Source organism: Armigeres subalbatus, chromosome 2 (assembly GCF_024139115.2).
Source record: "Armigeres subalbatus isolate Guangzhou_Male chromosome 2, GZ_Asu_2, whole genome shotgun sequence".
Classification (NCBI taxonomy): Eukaryota; Metazoa; Arthropoda; class Insecta; order Diptera; family Culicidae; genus Armigeres; species Armigeres subalbatus.
Window position 1 is genome coordinate 43,990,075 of NC_085140.1, and position 17,293 is coordinate 44,007,367.

Sequence of the window (17,293 nt, forward strand, 5' to 3'; positions counted from 1 at the left end):
GCGAGTGACTTGACTATGCGTCCAATTTGGGAATCTCGAGCTCGTTCAGTAGCCGCTAGGCCGACGGAGGTCCTTCGTAGCTTAGTTGGTAAAAGCGCCAGTCTAGCGTACTCCCTAGCAGCACACATATTTCACATAGGTTATTGCAACTCGTATGTGACCTGATATAGTCACAATCAAGTTGCTGTAACCAATTTTGTCTAACTTGCGCTGCTCGGGCTGTAGGGTCATGGGTTCGAGTCCCATCGAAGGAAAAGTGGTTACCTCCAATACATTTTCCAAATCAATATCTTCCACATAACGTACATATTCACATATGAGTTTTCACAACATTGTAAATTAATGTCCAAGTCGGGTGGTTTAATCCCCGGAAATAGGCAGTTAACTTTGATCGAACCCAACCAATATTTTTTTTATCTATTAAGGAGATATGATAAGAAAGCACTCTCAGCTAGAAACGAAAGAACTCATAACCCATTGAGTGAAGATAATACGAGAGAACTTTAAAACAAATCTTTCGAAATGTGGTAAGCAGGGGCCGTAGGGGTCGTATACCACTTTCGGAAGGGATGTGAGCAGTACTCGAATGACGACGCTGAGACGGCTACATCGAGTCACATAGTGTATTCACCTTCCTTCCGCCTTCGGTTGTGGGAGACAAACCGAATCTGCAAGAAAGTCAACACTTTTAGACCATAGGACCAACGCAATCATCGCCCAACGCACAGTCCTCATTACGTCCAGGACGTCCAACCCACCTAACTGCACACGACGTTGGTGGTGTCGCCACTGAACAATCCGATGCTGGTGACCTTCTTCGTCGAACACGCCATTCTTGTGGCGAAAACGATAATCATTTCCTCTTGGGCGTTCCGCTCATAAAGTGACCCACCCTGACCAGCGTTGTGACGCTTTTTAGAAGTACTAAGTGGTAATCGTCGTCGGCCCACCCCGGAAGTAGCCGTTGGCTAAAGACCAGCTGCTTGGGGCTTAGGTGGATTCCTATCTGGAACGGAGAAATCTCTCCCGGGTTCAAATCGTTTCATAGGTATCCACAAATTTTATTGGAGATTCTTTCGTAGATCCCTGTAAAATTTTCTCCTGACATTTCTGTGCAAGAAATGTCAGGAGAAAATTCCAAAAGTCCTTCAGGATTTCTTTTGGATTTGCTCGAGAATTTATTTTGAAATTTCTCCAGGATTTTATACGACATCATTTTCTAAAAATTCTTTCCACACCAGGAAGTTTCTCCAGGAATAATTTAGGAAATTACGCCATTATTTCCTTTTGACATTCCTCCAGGGATTCATTCGGAAAATTCTCTGAAGGTGATTATATAATCAAGCCATGTGGTTAATTTCAAATTCACCACACAGTTTTCTACTCCTATTATCAAAAGTTCAAAACCAGCGTAATATTTTCTGTACAATGCTGAAATTAAAGTCGATTGCTTAGCATGAGTAATCAAACGATCTACAGATGTTGTGATCCCCATGGCCATTGTTGTTCTCTCAATTCGTGCTCTTGAAAAATCACTAGAAAAAGCACGTGGTTTCCAAGATGGCCGATTTGTGGCTTTGTTATATAACCACCTGAAAGGCCCAAATGTATTCATCCGGAAATTCCATCGGAACTTTCTTTTTCTTTTGTAAAACCATACAAAATTCTCTTGCAGCTGCAGGAACTATTTGGGAAATTTAGCTGGAAGATTTCTTTCGGAAATTTATAAAAGAATGAAACAGAAAATCCTAAAGGAATTGCCTGAAGGGTTTTTCACGGAAATGTCAAAGTAATTTCCGGATGAAATTTCCGAAAGAACTTTTCGAAGGAATTCCTGTAGGAATCATCGTAAGAATCCCTGGATGAAATTCTGAAGAAATTCTTAAAAGAAATTTCCAGGGAATTCCAAGATTTTTTTTTAATTTCACGGAAGGGATCTCTCAAGGAATGAATCGCCCACTCTGAGCGTGTTTACAGCGGACACTAGGAATTAACTTTCTGAAATCAGTATAGCAAAAAGCATCAAAGGTTCGATTTCTCAAAATTAGGCTCCTTCATCGAACAAATATTTGGTAGGCGTAGTAGCGGACACCTTCCTAAATAACCGGTACCAAATAGCTTTTCATGAAAAGTTCCTAATTTTGTGAAAACCCGCGTTAAAGAAGCCTCACACCACTGGAATTTGGTTCGCAATTTTTTTCCCCATGCATTTTTACATATGCAATGTTTTCGGAATTTTTCCAATTTAAAATGCACGGTGACCAAAATATTCCCGAGGTGTAAGAAGATGTTTTTCTCCATACAAATTTCTGGCAATTAACTCATGCTGGATATTTGCACATATACGATAGCGCCTGGATAATGACAGCGGTGGGTAGAAAACCAGCCACTGCCGACAATTCATTGAAAGAATTTGTTTAATAAAGTCTTGAATAAATTGCTGCTGCAACTCATTGAACAAGTTTAAGGAGTTTTTAATTCAATTTCGGCAGGAATTCCTAAAGCAATTTCCAAAGGAATTCATAAAAGGGTGTATCCTATAGAAATTTCAAAAGGTTTTCCTAAGACAATTTCCGTAGATATTCTTTAAGGAATTCGTAAAGGATTTTCTTAAGGAATTTCAAAAAGAATTTCGGAAGAAATCTCTAAAAGAATTTGTGAAGCAAACATCGAAGGAATCCTTCGAAGAATTTCCGAAGGAACTTGTGAGGAAATATCGAAGAAATTTCGATAAGTATTTCCGAAAATAATTTTGACATTCTGAAGAATACTAAAAGAAATTTCCGAAGATTTTCTTCTTGAACAATTTCGGAAGATATTCCTAAAATAATTTCTGTATGTATTCCTGAAGGAATTTTTAGAGGATTGCCCATTGGTATTCCCGAAGAGTTTTCAAAAACAGTTCCTAAAGGATTAAAAAAAACCCAAACGGAATTTCCGAAATAAATCCTGAAAAAATTCTGAAGACATTCTCAAATTTCTGCAAGAATTTCTCATGACATTAATTTTGTGCATTAATCCAAGAAATTACTTCGGAGGGAAATCCAGAAATTCCATTTGATATTTTTCATAATATTCCATCGTAAGATATAAGAATAAATCAAAACTTTTTAATAAAGATATAAACAAAAATCAAAAATTCATTCAGTATCTACTAACCTACGGAAATTGTTTAAGGAATACATTCGGAAATTTCTTTAGCAAAAATTAATCTTCGGAATATATTTAAAGAATTCTGCCAGTACTTTTTCAAGAAGTCCTTAAGAAACTCTACACACTCAGTTTTTATTTTTGCAGCTCGGCAAAATCCGCACAATCATGTGCCCAGAAAAATAAAAACTGATATTCCGTCAAAAAATAGGTTTGTTAGCTGGGTTTCGGCAAATTATTTGCTGATTTTTAGCAATTTTGACAAACATTTCAGCGAAAAACATGTTTGCTGGGGCTCGGTTGTGCAAATCTCGGTAAAAGTTGAACAAATTGCTGAGATTCTGGTGAAAAAAATTAAGTGTGTAGGAGGAAAATTCATTCGACATTTTCCTCAGGAATTTCTTCAGAACTTCCTCCAGAAATTCTTTCGAAAATGATTCTAGGAATTCCTGCGGTCTCACAAGAATTCTTTTAGACCTTCAAAGATTCCTTTTGAAATTTTTACAGAATTTAATTTGAGCATTCATTTGGGAATCTCTCCGCAAAATCCTATTATTTTGGGAATCCCATCGAGATTTTTTTCAAAAATCCTCTTTTTTATTGTCTTTATTAGGGAGACTTTCAGCCTGAGGCTGGCTCGTCTCAGAAACCAAGCATATCTTAAAAACTCAGAAGGGTTATGTACAAGACACAACCGCCCAACGTAAACTACGTAAGGCAGTTTTGTTCATTGAGGATTGTAGTGCCATCATGCATGAATATTTTTAGAAAATACATTTGATTACTTATGTCACTGGTTTCGAACAAAACTAGCGTATCTTAAGATATGAAAATTGTTGGCGATCCAAACCATGCGTGAGTCAAATCCCATCAGAATCATGGCCAAGAGATTTGCTCATGATTCGAATCGCAATTTGCATCATTGCATGATATTTACGTGTTCTTCATTGTTGAATGCATTGAAATTACTGTTTTTCGTCTAAAACAATGGCTAATAATTGCACATATAAACAAAACATACGCATCGATTGCGTTTTGACGCTTTTTAGAACGAAATCATTTTTCGGTGATTGAGCGAAGCGATGCGATTCTACAGAGAAACTCAAGCGCGATGCTCCCCTTACAGAATCGCAGGCGAGTTAGCTCGTGCATGAAACCTCGAGGATTCAGATTTGAGTATGATTCTACCAACACTGAGTGTCACTATGGATAGCATATTCGTGAAACCATTTTATTAATATCATTGCAAGACTTTTGAATCAGGGAGCAAGAAGGTGATAGCTCTATTGTAACTCATATAGCCCGTTTTAAGAACGTATGCGTTCCGAAGCTTTTGTCGTATACAATAAGTACCGCATGATTGCACCCACGTATTTTAAAAATATCTTAAGTGCATTCACACTTCCTGAATCAAAGTTAAATCCTTCTGATTCAGGTGCGCATTTAATAAAATATTATTAGGCCTATATAATTTTTTTTAAATATGTACCCCCCCTCGGATTGTTTTGCTCAAAAATAACGATTTGAGGGGCAACAAAAAAAAATTCCGGTAAATTTTGAGAACTTTCAAAACATTCTTTAACAAATCCGAGGAGTTTTTTTTATTTTTTCTACACTTTAATATTTATTTTTTACTAGCAGACCCGACGAACTTTATTTCACCTAAAATTGATTTATTCTCTGATTAGTTCTCGAGTTATGCAGAAATTTTTGGTTTATTTGTATGGGAGCCCCTCTTTCCAGAAGGGGGAGGCGTTGCAAACCATACAGAAACATATCTTCCCTTCCAAAACCGCCACACGCCAGATTTGGTTCCATTTGCTTGATCTCGAGTTATGATGGAATTGGTGTTTCATTTGTATAGGAGCCAGGTTTCAAAGAGGCGAGGGGTCTCTGCATTCAAATTTTAACACCGCTCGATTCAGTAGAAGAAGAAGAAGATTACCCCCTCCCCCTTGACTTTGCGGAGATCATAATTTTTCATAAATATGTGTAACGGCCTTATTAGTTTTCAGTTTGCAAACAAAATGCTCAACATTTTTCCAAAGTCGTTTTTTAATATAAACATGTTTGTGCAATTACATTGCGATGATTGCATTACTAGCAAGGGCATTGGCATTGATAACAATTGATCGTCTCATGCCTGCACAAACATGCCCCTATCTGCATCACTTTTTATACACCATGCACTACATTACACATTTTTGTTACATTTGTTTCGACCGCGGTCACTGGTCCGGCTCCATTGTTCTACTTTTTGTGCGAAACACCGCACAAAGCAGAGTCCAAAAGCCAACCGCACTGAACGGCGACGGCAGAAACGAGACTCTAGCGGACAAGAAAAGAGGGTGCTGCCAAAATGATCCGATACCCTATTTTAACGTTCATAACCCAAAGTTTCAATATAATTGACAAATTGATAGAGAATTTCCGAGTCGATTGATATATAAATCTCAAAAATCCATTGGAAGATAAAGGCGCTATTAACGTTTGAAATCTTACATGATTTCGTGACGGTCTCAAATTTGGAAATTTTCATTTGTCACCCTGTATCCGAGTCTTCCCCTTAGACGTAGTTTACGTCAAAAATCCCTCCGGTTACTCTAGGAAGGAATTATTTCTGGTGTTCCTGAGACATTTCTTCAGAAATTCATCAAGAAATTCTCCCGATTGTTTTTAGGTTTTCCTTACAACATTCCTTCTGAAATAGATTTAGAAATGAGCTTCAAATTATCCTTTTAGTTTTTTTTTTGAAAATTGCTTAAAAAATAATTCAGATTTTTTTTCAGGAGTCATTCGGAAATTACTTTGAGAGTTCTATCGGGATTTTTTTCAGGAAATTCTTTGAAATATCCGTTAGAAAATTTTCAAAACTTCCTTTAGTATTTCCTAATTTACTCTCAAAAAATTTCCAACATTATTCTTGCAACAAAATGCCCGGATTAATTCCTGCAGAAATTTTGGAAGACAATCAATATTATTTTATTAAAAGGATTGCTTGGAGGAAGTTTCTACGCCATTTCCAGAGAATTTTCGGAAGGATTCCCTGGACGATTGTCAAAAAGAATTCCTTGCTTGCTTGTTTAAATTATTACTGGAGTAGATTTCAGGAAGAATTCTTAAAAGAATTTATGTAGGATTTTCTAAAACATATTCCGAAGACATTATGTATTCTATAATCGATCAAACTCTTGAAAGAATTTCCAAAGAAATTCATGCAGAAATTTCCGAAGGTATCCCTGAATTAATTTCTGGAGGTATTCCTTAGGAATATTCAGAGTTTTTTCCTAAGGTACTTCCGAAGGAATTTTCAAAGACATTTCCAAAGGAATTTGGAAAGCAATTTCTAAAGATATTTTCAAAATTTTCCTAAGACTGCTTCTTTGAATTTTTAAGGAAATGTCTTGAAAAATTGTTAAAGGAATGTCTTTAAGAATTTCCGAAAGAATTTTTGTATTCTTTAGAAATTCTTGGGGAAATTCCATGATGCCGGAAATGCCTTGAAGAGTTCCTTTGTAAATTCTGTCAGTAATTCGTTCGGAAACTCCTAAAAAAATCCTGACATTTTGTCTGGAATTGTGGAAAGAACTCTTGCTGGTAATTTTGGAGAAATTTCTGGGGGTATGAAATTTTGGATTGTATTCGAAGGAATACCTGAAATAATTTTCGAATTGAGAGATTTTGAAAAAAAACATTCATTTTTTTTGCTTGACTGATTAACGCCTTCAATTATAGTTCTTACTACTGAAGCCAAATTTTAATTGAATTAATTACGCCAAAACTGCTGGTGCCTCATCATTATACGATCTCTGGCGTCGCCAGTGAAAGTTGGTGATTAGTTAATCTATTTTCTCGCTTATCGAAAATCAGTATAAGTCAGAATTCCTTGTTCTCAATTTATTTATAAGTGTGTTATTTTCAGTAATTTAGAGGAAATTTGTTGTATCTACCGGGACGTTATTTAATTTTTTAGGTAAAAAGCTAAATTTATCACATAAATCTAATTTTACAGGAAAAAATCTGTCATGTAGATCTCACCTATTGATGTTTCATTCTTGCTATATGAAACAGTACAAATTGCCATCTTATCTGAGGCTGACAGATCTGTTTCGGTCTTAAGTATCTATGACAAATTGGCATTATATCGTTGTTTTACTCTAAACCAGAGTTTTCAAAAATTTTTGTTTAACTTTAACGTTTTTGTGCACTTTAATTTTATGATTGTTCCAGTTGAAAATCGAATTTGGTACTCGCGAAAAACGATTTCACTCACGTTTAACTCATGTTGCTTCAATGCGGAACTAAAACACATTGTTTGCAAACAGATGCGCTAAATAGCGTATCAGATACGCAATCGTGAAGCCTGCGGCTAATGGGAGAAAAATTATCTTAATTTGAGAAATGTGGTTTTGAACTGCACTTAGAATATTAAATCATATAAAAGTAGGGTTTCTTACCCCATTCCCGGCCTAACATGTGTACGACTGCATTATTTAATTGATATTTATGACAGGAAGCAACCTTTTCTGAAATTTGTAGGCTGTATAATACTACATTGGGGTTCATTTCTGCTTAAAAAATAGCTTTTCGTGCTAAATATCGTTCAAAGAAGCTTTTATTTGATTTAAATTAACGAGGTGCAGCACTCATTTCAGTCATAGCGATTCCCAATCCGGCATACAAAAAACCAGTTCCCGGCCTAAGCAAAATTTCACTCAATCTCTCAACATTTTACTCTCATTCTCTCTCGGGACGGTAGAAAATGCGATGTAAACAAAAATATGCACGTTCCACGACAACAAGATGCCAGATGGTATTATTCATAATCATTTTATTTGGTTGAGAAGATATATAAACTCATCCGAATTTCTTCCAAATACTTTAAAACAATATTTATTTCACCTTTTAAAAACGAGAGAACTATAAATAACATGATAACGTCAACATATTAGACATTTTTTTTATTAACGATGAAGGATCATTTTTATAATCCTGGCCTTTTGGCAGCACGGTGCGGCTAGAAGTTCTTGGGCCGAGGTGAATTTTTGTTCGGTTTGTGAATACATTTTAAAATGTATTCTAGTATGTTTAAATAAGTTCTAGTGAAACGAACAAATAAGAATAATTGAAGTGCGGGTGTTTAGAATTATGGTGTGGTGATTAACAGCTTCATGCAATGGTTGTATCGAGCACTGTGACGATTTTCAGGTAGGTGTTTATTCGATAATACCGTTTTGTAAAAGTGGAAAGAATCACTCCGGCTCAGTGGTGTGGCATCGGAGAGTGAAATTTTGAATTCTACATTTTTATTTTCTACAATTGAATCAATTAGGAGTAAAACAAGTGATAGAAAAATATTGAGTATTGTGAAAAATAAATGGGATACTTTTTAAAAATTATCAACCATAAACCTACGACTTCCAAACAGTTTAAATCATTAGTTTTCTGTGCAGTGAGCCGGGAACCGGGTCCATAGGCCCAAGTAGTGATTTACCCTATCAACTCCCAAATATTTGGAATCAACGAAAAAGTCGTGGATTTAGGTAACACAATTGAATCACTTCAGATGTACAATAACTTTCAAACTGATTTTATAATGTAGATATATTATTTTAATGTGCAAAGTTAAAAAAATCACCAAATTTCAGATTTCGCAAATTATTATTTTCAATTTAGGTAATATTATGTCTTCTTTCCTCGTTCGGGAGCTTTGCTTAAAGACTTTGCATGCAATTTCACTTGCAAACAAGCGATGAATTCAACATTTGGTTGCAACGTTGCATTCAACTTCTTACGCGAAACATTTCTTGCGTGCAATTGCGCACATGGTGAAAGGAAAATCGGTTACTTGATAATACTCACTTGTTCTTCGATTGTCTCATGAATTGCTGAATTTTCCTGGCCGCCTGATTCTGGGTTCGTTGCGAGTAAGTTCGTCTGTAATTGATAAAATGAATATCAATTAAATTCCACCTTCCGTGACCTCAAACAAATTGCAAAACTCACTTCAGAGGACCGGACGGGCTCGGTTCCTTCGGCGAGCCCTGATTGTTCTGCTGCGGTGACTTCTGCTGTTCGTTCTTGAAGTTCTTGTAGTAGCTTTGTATGCACTGCGAAGAGGAGGCTGCCTCCTCGGCGCTTTCCCCACTGCCAACGGTACCCCTCAGATGACCGGACTGATTGTTGGAGAGTGCTTTCTTGAATCGCTTATTTTCGCAGTACGAGCGATAGCCGTTTTGGATGATGACCGCCGCCTGGGTCATCTGTCGATAGTAGGCGTACTGTTTGTAGCGTCGGTAGTAGTTTTGTATGACGACGGCGGCCGACCGTTCCTTGTCCTGTTCCTCCATGCGGCTCTTGCGACCCTTGTACGAGCGGTACGCCTTCTGAATGCACTTTGCCGCTTCGTACAATTCTCGCTGTTCACGATCTGGAAAATTTGGAGACGAGTTATGAGCTACTCTTTTTACGGTGTTGAAAAAGAAAGCCTTACCGGTTAGCTTGAGATTGGAGAAGTCCTTCTCGAAAGGATTCGAATTTGTAGACTGAAGGAATTCGGTAAAATCTTGCGTGGTTGGTGGTGGACTGGGAGAGCTCACCGGTTGATCTTGAGGAATGGAATAACTGGCGGGAGACTGCAGTGGGCCGGACGATGCAGGGCTTAAACTGGAGCAGGGCGTACCTACGTCGTGATATCTGCAAAAAAAACGTTAAATAAAATCACGTGCGATACTTTGTTTAACAGGACGTACCGATAATTGTGATCGCTGTATTCAAAGTTGAACTCTTCCAACTGGGATGACGACAGTGGGTCGAGCAACGGTTCCATGAAGGAGTCCGACAGAATCCCCATTCCGGAAGAATCCTCACTCAAGGTTTCCGGCATAGGACTACCTTGAGACATGATTTCTTCTGATTCGTTCTGTAGAAGGTGTTACAAATGTTACAGATTTCATTTGTTCGAAACATTTCAGTATGTTACCTTTATTCGTTCAGGCATCGCAGCAATTATCTGTTCGGCAAGTGTAAGAACCTTGACATCGGACTCCCCTGTAGAAGTGTAAAATTGGATCCAATTAAAATTTATAGTGTCTAGTAATAGCAAAGACAGTAATCACAATTTCAAAAAACTATATATACAAAACAATTGATACCTATTTCGAATACCTCATGAATACTTTTGAATTTGACTCTTACATCTGTTATTTATTGATATATGAATTTATTGATATTCGAATTGCGATAAAATCGTCAACTTCGACAACTTCGCGATTTGTTTTCATTCAACTCAAACATATGCATTCACCATCAATGGATCCAGCAAGTAGCAATAACGTTCATGTGGTATTCCAACATTTTTCTAATTTTCAGATAAAACTTCAACTATAAACTACAATCTAGCGGAAGCAGAAGTTTGAAGGCAGATCATGCAAGCGGTTTACTTACCTGTTTCAATATATAATTACCATGGATAATAATTAATTTAGATATATTTTATAACAATTCCTCAAAAAGATGAAATTGTTTCTGAAAGTTTCAATTCAAAAAGGTGTATCTAACAATATGCGATTCAAGTAGTAAAGTAAAAAATCTGCAAGGTTCATTGTCTCTTTTATATTTGACAAAATATGTCAAACTTTTTAACATAAATGCACTTGACCATGTGGAAAAACATGTGTATGGAAAACTATTTACATTAGAACACCGATATGTACACAGTTCTACACCAAAATACAAAACTAATAGGAAAGAAAGAGTAATAGAATAAAGAATATTGAACTGAAATAACTAAGACACCTGAACCCTAAACACATTGATAGTAACAGAAAGGAAATGAGTACACATAACAGACGGTAAGTACATTGAGGAGGGTTAACCTAAATCAACCAATCAAACATAATCCAAAATCAAACACAAATAGTAACAACATAAATTTTATCACTGAACTGACCTACTGCGGCCCCAGTTGCAGTTCCCCCACCACCGCCGGTGACCATCATTTCCACCGCACCACTGCCGCTGCCACCCTCCTGAAGATGCTGCTGCTGCTGCTGTTGTTGTTGTTGATAGTGATGCAACCCACCATGTGTCCCACCGCTCGGGTGCAACAGATGATGCATTCCATGGCCCTGACCGGCCCCGAACGAACTAACGGAACCGATCAGGGCCTCGGCTACGGCCACCGCGGCGGATGTTGACGACGACGAGGACACCACCCTTCCGGCCACAGTCGATGAGTGTCGTTCATCCTCCTGCAGCGAATCGGTGTCCTCGCACATGGGACTGCTGCGCGCCGCCGAGACCTCACCTTTTAATTTGAGGTTTGTTTTTAGTTGGTTGTGTTACAAGCAATTGAAACATTAGGGAGGTTCACAATGATCGTTGTAAAGTAACTGTTTGTTTTTCCGACTAAATAACTGTCTGGAACTTAAGTTTAACTGATTATAAGCTGTCTCTCTGCATTACTACTGATGCTTGTTACGAATTAAAAAAAGAATTTAAATAGGTTCATATATTATCTTTGGGCCCTCCTTACGCGCGGCTACATAGCAAGACCATGCTGAGGGTGGCTGGGTTCGATTCCTGGTGCCGGTCTAGGCAATTTCCGGATTGGAAATTGTCTGGACTTCCTTGGGCATAAAAGCATCATCATGTTAGCCTCATGATATACGAATGCAAAATTGGAAACCTGGCTTAGAAACCTCGCAGTTAATAACTGTGGAAGTGCTTAATGAACACTAAGCTGCGAGGCGGCTCTGTCCCGGTGTGGGGATACAATGCCAATAAGAAGAAGAAGAAGAAGAAGAAGAAGAAGATATTATCTTTGTTCAAAGAAGCATCCAGTGAAAATTGAAGAGATCTTCCAGTGGAAAAACAAATTAATTCCCAGTAAATACGAAACAGAATAGGTACTTGTAAAAACTCGATTCAATTGCTCACGGAAATTGAAAACAAAATATTCGTCTAAAAATATTTCCCTGTGGAAATTTCAAATGCGAATTCGAATCAACATCCAAAGAGAATGTGAATGGATTTTAATGAAATTTGAATGAATTTTCGATGAAAACTCGAATGAACTTGCAATAGACCGGCGCGAAATGAACTCGCCGAAGAAATTGTGACGTTTGAGCGAGACGTATAATGAACGCAAAATGAACTTTGATTCGAGTAAATACCCCGCTCAAATGTCAAAATGCATTGGGTGAGTAAATTTGATGAAGCTCTGCACAGGTCTATGGAAATTCGAAAGAATTTTTATGGATCTTCGGATGGATAAGGGACGGAAATACGAATTATACGAATACGAATTGGTGATGGACATTCAGATGAATTATCGATGAAATTTGGATAAGTTCTCGAGGGAAGTTCGGATGAATTTTCGATTGTTATTTGAATGAACTTCCGTTGAAATTTAAAATAAACTACCGATTGAAATTCAGATGAATTGCGGACGAATTTCCCATGAAAACTCTGATGGATTTCCAATGCAAAATTTGAATGATCTTTCTAAGAAAATTCGGATGAACTTTCGATGGATAACCGAATAAATTTCCGGGGAAAATTCGAAATATTTCCGATTAAAATTCTTATGATTTTCTGATGGAAAATCGAATGAAGTTCCGATGGAAATACTAATGAATTTTTGAAGAATGTTAGTATGGATTTCCGATGGAAATTTTGCAATGGAAATTCGAATGAATTTCCGATGGGAATTCGGATGAATTTCCGATGGGAATTCGGATGAATCTCCGATGAAAATTCGGAGGAATTTCCGATGGAAGATGGGATGAATTTTTGATGGAAACTCGGATGAATTTCCGATGGGAATTCGGATTTCGAAACTACCTCAGCTGTCACTTCATATTTTTTTCTCTGCTGTTGAGCATGGCATTCTACGATGACAACGCCAAATATCTGCGGAAGAACTTTGCGGATCCGCAGAATGGAATTTTTTTAAAGGATCCGCAATAATTCATATGAGTGAGAATTCTGAGGCCTGTCTGTGAGTGCCGCATCAAGTTAGAAGAACGCAGGTCGAAGCAACCATTGGATCTGACCTACAACGATTTATGTGGACCAATGAAGAATATGTATTATATTTCTTTTGAAATCTAAAAGCGATGCAGAGAACAATATTCGGGAATCATCCGAATTTCTATCGAAAATTAATTCAAACTTCCATCTCAAATTCATATCAATTTCCATCGGTCATTCATATGACTTACTACTGTAAATTCCTAGTACGAATTTCCATAGGAAATTTATCCAAATTTTCATTCGATTCTCAATCGGAAATTCATCCGAATTTCCATCGAAAATTCATCCAAATTTTCATCATTTTCAAAACTAATTAAATTCTCAATCGAAAATTCATCCAGTTTGCATTGGAGAATCATTCGAATTTTCAACGGATATTCATCAAAATTTCCATCGGAAATTTATAAACTTTTCTTCGGAAATTAATTGGAATTTGTATCGAAAATTTATCTGAATTTTCATTAGTAATTCATCCAAATTTTCATCGAAAATTCACGCGAATGTCTGTCGGAAAATCACGCGAATTTCTATCGGCAATTCCTGCGAGTTTTCTTCGGACATTCATCTAAATTTCCATCAGAAATTCATTAGACTTTCCATCGGAAATTTATTAAAATTTCCATCGGAAATTCATCCGAATTTTAATGAATTTCCGATGGAAAGTCCGATTAATTTGTGATGGAAATTCGGATGAATGTCCGATGGAAATTCGAATGAATTTCCGATGGAAATTCGGATGATTTTCCGACAGACGTTCGCGGTAATTTTCGATGAAAATTTGGAAGAATTTCGAATGAAATTCAGATGAATTTTCGATACAAATTCGGATGAATTTCCGAAGAAATGTTTATAAATTTCCGATGGAAATTTTGATGAATATCCGTTGGAAATTCGGATGTTTCTCCAATGCAAACTGGATGAATTTTTGACGCAAATTCGGATGAATTTCCGATTGAGAATTGGATGAGTTTTGAGAATAATGACAATTTGGATGGATTTCCAATGAAAATTATGATGAATTTCCGATGCAAATTATGATGAATTTCCGATGAGTTTTCGGATGAATTTCTGATGACAATTCGCATGAATTTCCGACAGACAGTCGCGTGAATGTTCGATGAAAAGTCGGATGAATTCCCAACGAATCAGATGAATTTCCGAAGAAATATTTATAAATTTCCGATGGAAATTTGGATGAATTTCAGTTGGAAATTCGGATGAATCTCCGATGCAAACTGGATGAATTTCCGATTGAAATTCGGATGAATTACCGATCGAAATCCGGAAGAAGTTCCGATCGAGAATCGGATGAGTTTTGAAAATGATGAAAATTTGGATGAATTTCCGATGGATTTGAATTTGATGGATTTTCGATGAAAATCTGGATGGATTTTCGATGAAAATCTGGATGAACTTCCGTTGTAAATTCGTATGAGAAATTTCCAGTATGAAGTCATATGAATATCCGATGGAAATTCGAATATATTTCCGATTGAAATGCGAATGGGCTTTCGATGGAAATTCATATGAATTCCAGAAGAAAAATCGGATGAGTTTTGGATGGAATTCCGAAAGTATTTCGGATGGCAATTCAGATGAAATTCCTTCTGGAATGGGGATGAATTTTCTATGGAAATTCGAATGAATTTGCAATGGAAATTCGGATGATCATCGGAAATATATCCAAATTTCCATCGACAATTCATCCAAATTTCCATCGAAAATTCATTCGAATTTCCAACGGATTTTTTTCCGAATTTCCATCCGAATTCCCATCGAAACTTCTTTCGAATTGCCATCCCAAAAAACTTTTGGGATTGCATCCAAAATTCATTCGATTTTCTTAGAAAATTCATATGAATTTGGCAATTCGATAAAATTTTCGATACAAAATTTCCGTATGAATTTTCGACGGAAGTTCGAATGAATTTTCGATAGAAATTCGAATGAATTTTAGTTGGAAATTCAAATGAATTTTCGATGAAAATTGGATAAATTTCCGATGGAATGCAGATGAATTTCCGATGTTAATTAGGATGAATTTCCGATGATGGAATTTGAGATGAATCTCCGATGGAAATTTTAATGAATTTCCAATGGAAATTAGAATTAATTTCCGATGGAAATTGAGATGAATTTGAGATGCAAATTCGGATAAATTTTTGATGGACATTTGGATGAACTTCTGATGAAAATTCGGATGAATTTCCGATGGAAATTTGAATAAATTTCCAATGAAAATTCGGATGAATTTGCGATAGAAATTCGGATGAATTACAGATGGAAATTCGGATGATTTTATATGGAAATTTGGATGAATTTCCGACTCAAATTAGGATGAATCACCGATGAAAATTTGGATGAATTTCCAATGCAATCTCGGAATAATTTCTGATGGAAATTTTGATGTATTTTTGGAGGAATTTTGGATGAATTTCCGATAATAATGGTGAAGTGGACACAAACGGTGTCACAATAGAGACCTGGAAGACAAACCGACGAAACTACCCAGAACCAATGAAAGAAACACGGAATGTGAACACGTCTTTGCGATGGAAAGGTTTATTTGTTTACAGATAAAAAAATCATTAGTACAGTGTTGTCAGTTTTATTATAGATTATCTTTTTCTAAGGTGGTCTAGGGTGCCAATGGAATGTATTGGAAAAAAAATTGTTATTACCCCAAAATATGACCCCATGTAAAATTTGAGCTCAATCGGACTCAATTTCATCAAAGTTTTGAAATTTTTACCCATGAAAATTTTTCCAAGGATCCAAGGACCAAAGAAAAAGTCGATGAAAGTTGTTAAATGATGATGAAATTTTTTCTTTGAATTTACGCAGTCGTTCTTGTAGCTAAAAATATCCCCATTTGCAAAATTTGAGCTAAATCGGACATGATTGCTCAAAGTGCTTGTTTTGATGCCGAAGGACTCAAAACGCATTAAACTTTGAGAATTATTTTTTTGAAGAGAAATCGACTGTTTTGGGACTTTGAAACATTTTCTTATGGCGAAAACAATTTTTCATCGAATTTAAAAACCGGACATTGCGCAAACATTTCCGAAGCCCTAAAATATGCCCTAATCCAAAATTTAAGCTCCCAAAGTCCCAAGTCCCAAGTCCCAAAAATGTTCTATGACAAAATATCGATTTCTTTCAAAATTTTTTTACTTTTTTTTAAATAGCATCAGATTTTGACGTTTCATGCATTTTTACGTCATTTGGCATTAAAAACAAAAATTCGATTTTCGACTTTTCCTTTGGTTCCCTCTTGGGAAAATTTTCATGGGTAAAAAATTCAAAACTTTCATGAGTTTTAGCCACCCCTAAATCATGTCCGATTGAGCTCAAATTTTACATGGGGTCATATTTTGGGGTACTGAAACTTGTGAGCAATGTCGTTTTTTGAAATTCGAAAATGTCATTTTCATTGGCGACACCATAGTGGTCATCCATTTAAAACAGTTCCCTGGATGAGCTGTAATGCTTACTGCTTAAAAAAAAATCAGCTTGGCAGTTCCGACTGGTTTCGTAAGGGCGTTGGGCGCCATCTCTTCACTGGGACAGTACACTTAAGGGCACTTCTGACGGAATCCAATTTTCAAAGCGTTTTCAAGGGCACACCAGTCGATACGGAAGCAACGCACAACTGTCATTTTTTATTGTTTCAGCATGCGTGAAAAAATAAGAATGACAGTTGTGCGTTACTTCCGTGTCGAATGGTGTGCCCCTGAAAACGCGAGTACTTTGAAACTTGGATTCCGTCAGGAGTGCCCTTAAGTACGCTAAATGCTAAATGCTCTAGTTGCTTGTTCACACAGACACAGTTCTCGTATGAAATGCCGCTGGATAGCTCCGTCTTGGCGAAATTTAAGCATCCCAAGTTGTCTTCGAAGCTAAGCTGAGTGAGTTAGATTTTGCTTCTAACAATGAAAGAGCAACCGAATACTGTCCTCTACTGGGCCATCACACCACCATAGAAACATATGAATCCAATTACCAGTAGTCAAGCGTCGGGTTCGCCTATCACCAGCCCAATCCACGTCGGAGTACTCTACCAGGGTCCAATCAGTTTTAGCATTCAGCAACATACAGTTAGCCA

At 36.8% G+C, this 17,293-nt stretch overlaps 1 protein-coding gene across 9 annotated transcripts in view; it reads right to left on the reverse strand.

Annotated features, from left to right (window-relative positions):
- The window catches only part of LOC134218497 (calmodulin-binding transcription activator 1), a 708,930-nt gene that overhangs the window by 8,997 nt on the left and 682,640 nt on the right, over positions 1 to 17,293 (reverse strand). For all 9 annotated transcript variants that reach the window (XM_062697587.1, XM_062697584.1, XM_062697588.1 and 6 more), the window contains 6 exons: positions 11,102 to 11,458; positions 10,133 to 10,200; positions 9,903 to 10,072; positions 9,644 to 9,846; positions 9,157 to 9,580; positions 9,013 to 9,087 (listed from right to left, as the gene is read on the reverse strand). In XM_062697587.1, the coding sequence (XP_062553571.1) occupies positions 9,013 to 9,087; positions 9,157 to 9,580; positions 9,644 to 9,846; positions 9,903 to 10,072; positions 10,133 to 10,200; positions 11,102 to 11,458 (1,297 nt within the window). The remainder of the gene's footprint in view (positions 1 to 9,012; positions 9,088 to 9,156; positions 9,581 to 9,643; positions 9,847 to 9,902; positions 10,073 to 10,132; positions 10,201 to 11,101; positions 11,459 to 17,293) is intronic.